At 54.2% G+C, this 8,455-nt stretch overlaps 1 protein-coding gene across 3 annotated transcripts in view; it reads right to left on the bottom strand.

Moving 5' to 3' along the window:
* LOC111160542 (interleukin 4 induced 1) overlaps window positions 1-7,051 on the bottom strand; it is a 12,060-nt gene extending 5,009 nt beyond the window's left edge. Inside the window, exons 1-3 of one of the 3 annotated variants that reach the window (XM_022523714.1) lie at window positions 6,927-7,051; window positions 4,178-4,347; window positions 592-830 (exon numbers count right to left, since the gene is read on the bottom strand). In XM_022523714.1, coding sequence (XP_022379422.1) covers window positions 592-830; window positions 4,178-4,214 — 276 coding nt within the window. In that variant the 5' untranslated portion in view covers window positions 4,215-4,347; window positions 6,927-7,051. Of the gene's footprint in view, window positions 1-591; window positions 831-934; window positions 970-1,073; window positions 1,245-4,177; window positions 4,348-6,926 lie in introns of those variants that run through there. The other 2 variants (XM_022523715.1, XM_022523717.1) reach the window with 2 other exon arrangements.
* Window positions 7,052-8,455: the final 1,404 nt, after the last annotated feature.

Genomic DNA, 8,455 nt, shown 5'->3' with positions numbered 1-8,455 from the left:
GGGCTCGATCCCAGGACCCTGAGACCATGACCTGAGCCAAAGGCAGAGGCTTTAACGCACTGAGCCCCCCAGGCATCCCTAGGACCCCCTTCTTTATAGAGAAGTGAGAGGAGCTGGGAGAACAGATGTCACAGCAAACATGGACCATATGACACTCTAGACTACAGCAGGAGACGACAAGCCAGATTGCAAAGGGACTTCCCAGCTCAGAGGGTGGGGCGATTTCCTGCAGGCACAGAGGTCCTGGCAGAGCCCATTCTCGTTCTCAGATTTCAGTGACGGGGCAGTGGTTAGATCTCAAGGGTCACTTCTCCTTGAGTGGAGTTTCCATCTCCACCAACACAAACTCCCCCCAGGAGGTCAGAGGACATTCAGAGGGAATTCCCTCAGGAACGTGAGAGAGCAAGACAGGGAAATCAAAGGCCTCTCAGCCTCCCTCTGGGTTTCACTCCCCAGACCAAGGGGCAAAGCATAGCTCTTCTCCCCACCTCCTACCAGCCCCGTAATAGGCATGTGGCCGGGCCCCTCTACCCAGGACTCTCAGCCCGCAGCAGGAAAGACTCAAGGCAGACTCCAAGCAGCCCTTCTCACCTTGTGTCCCGCATCACTGAGCACCTTGGCAGCTACCAGCCCAGCTGCACCAGCACCAACCACAATGACCCTCTGAGGCTTCGAGGTCCGATTGAGGCCCAAGGTCACAACCTTGAGCAGCACCTCATAGTCAGGATCATGCATACATTTTTCAAAGGGATCCTGGCTGTGGGAAGTCTTCCAGTCCAGGGAGGCCTCCAGGCTGAGGAAGAAGGAGACCAGGACGAGGAGGTACCGGGCTGGAGGTAGGAAGGACGGGGATAGTGCGCATGTCAGTAGGCTTGTGTGGGGGAAATGTGGGCTCCATCCCGCTGTCCCTGTGCCCCTTCCTTTGCTTACTTACCTAATGAGGCCATAACTCTCGGTGGGAGATGGTGTCTAGTTTGGAGGGGAGGCAAGGGTCACTGTGACAGGGGCCTGGCCGCCCCTATGGCCTCATCCCTCCGTCTATCTCATCTATCCGCCTCCTGTTCTGTACTCACCTGTCTGCCCTTTGGTCCCCCTCCCTGCACTCCTTTCTCTTCTCCGTTCCCCTCTCCTCTGTTCTCCCTGTCTCCAAGTGTCTGTTTCTGGGGGTCCCAGTCTCTGCAGCCTCCTCTCTACCTTGGCTCTCCGTGGACAGCAGCAGCACCTCTGTCCTCTGTCGCTCCCACTGGTCTGCCCCATCCCCCCTTGCCTTTCCTTAAAAGAGCTGAGCCCCGCCCTCCCCTCCCTCTGGGAAATCTGTGGCAGGGGAACCGAAACTACTTTCCTGGGTTGTAGGGTCAGGTGCTCAGGGTTTAGTTGAGGCTGGAGGGAGTGGGTGTTGGGGAAGGGGGGTTGAGAGAAGCAAATCAGTCTATTTTCTTCCTCTTGCCCCAAATAGTTCTGGGGTAGTTGGAAGGCCAGAAATAAATGCTCAGGTAACCATGCAAAGGGGGCCTGGTCTCAGGATCCCTGCGTTTGCCCTTGGGGCTGCATGTTCCCTGTGACAGCCCCCAAGTCCTTCTGTGTGTCAGTTGTCGCTGTGCCCTGAAGGGCCCCTGCTGGCTCCAGTCCCCTCCCACAGAGCTGCTCTGAGCCTCAGTCTCTGAGGCCGGCCTGCCCGGGTCCTGAGCCTGGTGCCTGCCCACACGGTTCTGGTCTGCGGCTGTCAAGTAGAGGCCATTAAGTGTGGGTAGAATTAGGCAGTGAGTCCAGGTCCGGCCCTGTGAGCAAGCACGTGGGTCAATACTAGAACTTGCTCCTTAGGAAACACCAGCTGCCGCCACCGTGCGGGTACTGGGAGGGGCTCAAGGAGTGACCTCCTGCTCCTCAGCCCTGTGCAAGAGGCAGCCCAGGATAAGTGCTCATCCTTCCCATCCCTCGCTGAGAGGCTCAGCTGTGGTGCTCCGCCCAGGCTAGGGTGCCGAGGACCACCTCTGCCAAAAGGCTGCAGGGGCCTCTGGCCTTGGTGTTCACCACCGCTCTATGTGGGGTGCATTTTCCGAGGCAGGCAGTGAGAACAAGATGACCCGGCTGCAAGGAGCCCCCTGAGCCCTGGCGGCAGGGCCCTTGGCTTCTGGGGCTTTAGCCAAGGGGACGTGTGGTAGGTCCCTGAAGTGGGTGGAGGTAGAAGACGCAACTTCGGGGATTTTTCCTGGCGTGGGGCAGAGGCAGCTGGTGAGGACTGAAGCCAGAGGCAGCAGATCCTCTGCAGCAACAAGATGGGAAAACCCGAAAGGCTACATCAAAGGGGGATGTGGTTTGATGGAGGATGGGGGAGGGGGGCTATGAGTCAGAAAACATATGATGCGGGGGCCTGGGAGGCAGCGGCCAAGAAGGAAACACAATCCGCTGAACAGAGCCTTGAGCCTCGAGACTGAATGCCAAGGAAGCGAAGGGCACAAGTCAGCACAAATGGCAGAGACCGTCCCACGGTGAGGACCCACTAAGGTGGTCCTGGTTTCAGTGCTTTGCACGGACTGTGCGCCCTCATTGCGCTGCACTTGACAGAGGAGGGATCTGAGAGATGGAGGGGGGTAGGCAGGGGAAGACCCCAGGACTTACCCAAGGCCTCAGAGTGGGAAGGCCTTCCCCTGGCCACCCCTGCCTGCTTCCCTCCCGGCGGCGCGGGGCACCTGAGCACTGCCACGCTTGGACAGCACTCACAGGAGCAGCAGCCGCAGGAGCACGTGGCACGATTGCTCCTCTAACCCCAGGGGCCTCGTTGGAGGGGAACCCGGCCCGCTGACCAAAAGGCTCATGCCCCGGGTCCCACAGCAGGAAATGACAGAGCTGGGGGTCGTGCTGGCCCCCGGCCGGAGGCCCATCAGCTCTGCTTCCTTAAGGCAATGTCCGCACAGAGAAGGGAGCAGCCGCAGCATGGAAGCAGGAAGGGTGGAGGCAGCAGAGCCATGAACTCCTGCACTTGTCTAGGCAAGAAGTGTTGGTCCCCAGAACAGCTTGAGGGGTCCCGCAGGGGTCCCTGAGCCGACCCCCCTGGTTTCTCTCCCATATAGGATTGCTGTGCAGAGCTCCCTGGCTCCGGGCACACACCCCCTGCTGGCTCCCTGGACTCTTAGAGAAGTGAAACACCAACCTCAAGGGGTCAGCGGGGCAGGGAGAGGGAGGGAGAGGAACCCAACTCATAAGGTGCCCCAGGACTGGGAGCCAGCAGGGCCCGAAAGGGTAGGGACCTGCTGGGGCAGGGTCTGGTCGGTCTGCCTGCTGCTGTGCAATGCCTCCGGGTGCCGTGTACCGCCACGTCCCAGGTACTTCATACGTTTTACTTCATTTACTCCAGTGAGAATCCTGACAAGATGGGCTTAGCTGTCCCCATTTTCCAGTGGAGAAAACTGAGGCCCAGACAGGTCACCCGTGAGAAGTGGCAGCCCCTGGGTTTGATCCCAGCAGCCTGGCTCCAGGGCCACATTCTGAGACACCCGTTCAGCAGCAGCAAGCTCGGCTCATGAACGAGGGAGCGGGCCAGGCCAGGGTGTCTCTGCCTCATCACCACTGATGTCTGGGGCCATCTCTGAGGGGGTCGTCCCATGTGTTATAGGATGTTGAACAGCCTCACTGGCCTTTACCCACTAGACGTCAGTAGCACTTGTCCCTCCAGCTGTGACCACCACAGATGTCTCCAGACATTGTCAATCATTCCCAGGGGAAGGGGAGGCAAAATCACCCTGAGAACCACTGGGCTAGGCTCAGGTTGATGCTGAATGGAACACTGAACCAAGTGGCCAGCTATGGTCCCAGAGAGAGACCTGGGTCCAGCTGGCAGGAGAAGAAATACTGGGGGTCACACAGCTGTGCGAGGGACAGGGCTCGTGCTTTAAACGTATGATTTTCTCTGAGGCAGTTCAGAGACAGGGAGTGGTTGCTACGAAAACTTTGACCAAGTCCCTGAGGCAGTAGGGCGTGCCCAGGGGATGCCCAGGGTCCCAGGGGGAAGTCAAGGGCCCAGACCTGGATCAGGGAGGGGCTCAGAGAGCAGAGGACAGACTTACCCAAGGCCCTTGGTCTATGGCCCGACTCCTGGACAGAGTTCCCCTTCCCAAAGAGCCCTCCTGCCCCTCCTCCCCGCTTCCAGAACCCCTGGGCCCCATGAGGGGGCACTCACTGCATGGCTGGCTCTGGGGGGCTCTCTCAGCGCCCATGGCCTTTCTGGTTAGCCCGGGACAGAAGTCATCGTTGGGCGTGTACGAAAATGGGGTCAATGGTGGTAGCTTTGTCCTGATTCCGTTAGACCAAAGGTGTCAGGGTCCTGGTGAGTTCAGAGCAGTTGGGAGGCTGTGGAGGCAAGTACTCCCTTCTCAAAAGCTTTTTATTATGGAAATTTCAAACGTATAGAAACACAGAGAGACTGGGATGATAAACCCAAGTGCACCATCACCTCCTAGCCCATCTTGTCTCATTTACATTTTCTCCCTCCCCCACTGCATTATTTTACAGCAAATCCCAGACATCTTATTTCGTAGGTAAATACTTCAGGATGTTTCTCTACAACAGAGGTCTACAAACATTTTCTATAAATATTTGGGGCTTTGGGGGCCACACTGTCTCCATCTTGCCTACTCAACTCTGCCCTCCGAGTAAGTAGCCACAACATGTGTAATGAACTGGCATGGCTGTGTTCCAATAATTTTTTATTTACAAAAACAGGAAGTGGGACTGTAGTTTGCCAACTTTTTTTTTTTTTAATTTTAAAAAAGATTTTATTTATTTATTTAACAGAGAGAGACACAATGAGAAAGGAAACACAGGTGAGGCAGTGGGAGAGGGAGAAGCAGGCTTCCCGCTGAGCAGGGAGCCAGATGTGAGGCTTGATCCCAGGACCCAGGGATCATGACTTGAGCTGAAGGCAGACGCTTAACGACTGAGCCACCCAGGCACCCTGTCAACCAACTTCTGCTTTAAAAAAATATTAGAACTTATTTGCTTTAAAAAAAAAACCCCAGAGAGGGGTGCCTGGGTGGCTCAGTGGGTTAAGCCTCTGCCTTCGGCTCAGGTCATGATCTCAGGGTTCTGGGATCGAGCCCCACATCGGACTCTCTGCTCAGCAGGAAGCCTGCTTCCCTCTCTCTCTGCCTGCCTCTCTGCCTACTTGTAATCTGTCAAATAAATAAATAAATAAAATCTTAAAAAAAAAAAACAAAAATAGACAAACTACAATACCAATTACATTTAAAAATGGCATTAAAGTCCCAATTTCCTGGATTGTCTCAAAAAATTTTTTTTTCCAAGTAGGCTCCATGCACAGTGCGGAGCCCAATGAGAGACTTGAACTCAAGATCCTGGAATCAAGACCTGAGGTGAGCTCAAGAGTTGGAACACTTCACTGAGCCACCAGGTGCCTCAAAGAAGCCCACTTTCCATTTGAGTGATATCAAGGGTCTTTGCTCAGTGGATTTGGGGTTTGTGTCCTTAGAACCTGGGGGTTTATGTGACCCCATGGCATCAGGCTGGGCCCGAGCCTGGAAGAGCAGCACACCAGGTCTGGTTTTGGCCACGGGGAAACCTGTGGAGGTCATGGGGTTGAACCAGGATGCCGTCTGGACGTGAGGTGCGTGCCTAGGTGAGTCACTGATGTTTGAAGTGATTAGTGCCACTGCGTGAGGGCTGTGGGACAGGCACAGGGGCAGTGTGGGACAGATAAGTCTGGCTGGCAGCTGGCTGGTGTCCAGAAGCCAACGTGGTTTTTGAGGCTGAGGGATTTTGTTCCTGGGAAGTTCTGCAGAAAGCCCTTGCCCTGAGAGTCTGAGGGCAGACTTTTCAAGCACGCAAGTAATTTCAAGGTAGATTGAGAACTTGGGAGCCGTGGTGTGCTGGGTCCTAGCAGTGCACAAGAGCTGACTGATTTTTTTTTTTTTTTTTTAAGATTTTATTTATTTGACAGAGGTCTCAAGTAGGCAGAGAGGCAGGCAGAGAGAGAGGAAGGGAAGCAGGCTCCCCGCTGAGCAGAGAGCCCGATGTGGGGCTCGATCCCAGGACCCTGAGATCATGACCTGAGCTGAAGGCAGAGGCTTTAATCCACTGAGCCACCCAGGTGCCCCGAGCTGACTGATTTTTAAGATCTTTGGTTTTTGTTTTGCATGGCATTCTTGAAAAAAAAAAAAAAAAAATACACATTTAATGATTAGTCTTATGAAAAACAGATTTAGGGGTGCCTAGGTGGCTCAATGGGTTGAGCCTCTGCCTTCAGCTCGGGTCATGATCTTGGGGTCCTGGGATCGAGTCCCACATCGGGCTCTCTGCTCGGCGGGGAGCCTGCTTCCCTTCCTCTCTCTCTGCCTGCCTCTCTGCCGACTTGTGATCTGTCAAATAAATAAATAAAAAATCTTAAAAAAAATTTAAATACTCAAAACTCACCATTTCCCAATCATTCGATTACATTTTACTATTATGTATACTCTTGAGGAGAAGCAAGTGTATCTGTAGGTGTCAATTTCCCAAACTCCTGGTCCGTGACCTCACATCCGTGGCCGGCAGTCAACCCTGGAGAGGGCCTCTACATCACGGGTATCGGGGGGGATCGGGCATCGGCATTTGCCAGCCATCAGGGCTTTCCCCTACCCCCACCCCGGAGAGCCGACTGTTGGGTTTCCCAGCACACCACTGCTTGGGCATCATTCATTTCAACCTCCGCTAGGAGATGAAGGGAGACTTGGCTCTGGAAATCTTTAGTTGTTTGAAACACCTGACCCTTCTGATCCAAGCTGCGCCCGACAGGCAGAGGCATAATCCTGGGGAAGCAGCTGGGCTCTAGAATCACTTAAGGGCTTCCTTGAGATGGAAAGAAAAGCCATAACCATACATCGAATTGCCCCTCTTATCCCTCTACTGGGAGAAGAAATGCAGTAACTGCTTACTGAGAGATTCGCCTTTAAAAGCCTCTGCCGCCAAATTTAGTCACCACATTTGCTGTCTTCATACTACTTAGTGAAGAGGAACTTAAGTAGAGGCCGTTTGTCGGGACCAGCAAAGACGCGCATCTGTGTTTTCTTCCTGGAAGGGAAACTGCAGTTACAACGAAGCCATCATCTGCAGGGTGGCACCCCGTCTGCCGCCGCTCCTTTGGCAATCCCGGGGACCCCTCCCTGGTGCTCCCGGGAAGCCTGTTGGGGCCATCTTCCCCAGGGTGCAGGAGCACCGTGACCATCGTCCTGATTTATAATTGTGTTTTCCAAAGTGGGGTGCCCATGGTCCCTCAGGCCATGGGAATAAGTGATCTCAGTATTTCCATTTAAAGAAGTACCTATGTGAAGGCAATTAAGCGTTACTATTGTTTAATATGCAAAACAGGTCAATTAGATAACACTGGAAATGCAAGCTCAAGAAAAGTTTTTAGCCCCCGGAGGCAACCTCCGAGTGAGCAGGAACACCGGTCCATTTTTGTGACCCCAGTGCCAGATCAGGATCTGGTATATAGGTGCTCCAAAACTAGATGTTGAGGGGCGCCTGGGTGGCTCAGTGGGTTAAGGCCTCTGCCTTCGGCTCGGGTCATGATCTTGGGGTCCTGGGATCGAGTCCCACATCAGGCTCTCTGCTCAGCAGGGAGCCTGCTTCCCTTCCTCTCTCTCTGCCTACTTGTGATCTCTGCCTGTTAAATAAAAAAATAAATAAATCTTTGGGAAAACAAAAAACCAAAAACCTAGATGTTGAATGAATCAATGTGGATAAAATATAAATGACCTCCTACTTTCCAGGATGACTTGAGGCTGCTCCATCTCTCCTCCCTTTAGGGAGAGGGAGCAGATGCGGGTCTTGCAGTTAGTCAGGGCTCAGACTGCACAAAGGGCCAGTGCCCAGGGAGAGGAGCTTTCAGAGGACCAAGTGGGTTAGTGTGGGGTCTCCCTGCTCCTCTGTTCCCCTCCCTCTCCTGTGGCTTCTTCTTGGACAGGACATTTGTTCTCGGAAGACAAAGATGGTCCAAGGAAATGACTTATGGCCAGGACTTTGGGAAAATGGACCATCCATCTCCAGAAACTAGCTCTGGGCATTCCTTAGCAAACACACGGCTTAGCGAGGCAGAGGCTGAAGGGGTAGACCTCCACCCCAAAGCAGGAGATCCAAGCGCCTGGCATCATTCTCACCCACAGGAGCCAGGGAAAGAGGCAGAATGCTGGGCCAGTATCTGGAAATGACCCCCATACAACTCCACATCCCAGCTTCGCCTGTTTCCCACCTTTGAAGCATGACTAGTTCCTCCAGCTCGCCCTAGGAAATGGAGAGGAATGCTGCCGACGGCACCTGTGGCCTCTGAGCGAACGCCTTAAGGAAGATGGCGGAGGAACGGACATGCATGTGTATCTACGATGGAAGCCAGAACATCCCCGGCACACATTCCCTCATGCGCGGCTCTTCTGCCATCAGCACCAGACGAACCCATGACCTGCAT

The sequence above is a fragment of the Enhydra lutris genome, unplaced genomic scaffold (genome assembly GCF_002288905.1).
Source record: "Enhydra lutris kenyoni isolate GAN:26980312 unplaced genomic scaffold, ASM228890v2 scaffoldscaffold77, whole genome shotgun sequence".
In the NCBI taxonomy this organism is placed as follows: domain Eukaryota; kingdom Metazoa; phylum Chordata; class Mammalia; order Carnivora; family Mustelidae; genus Enhydra; species Enhydra lutris.
Note: the sequence above shows the minus strand (reverse complement) of the source record. Positions and strands in the feature narration are given on the sequence as shown.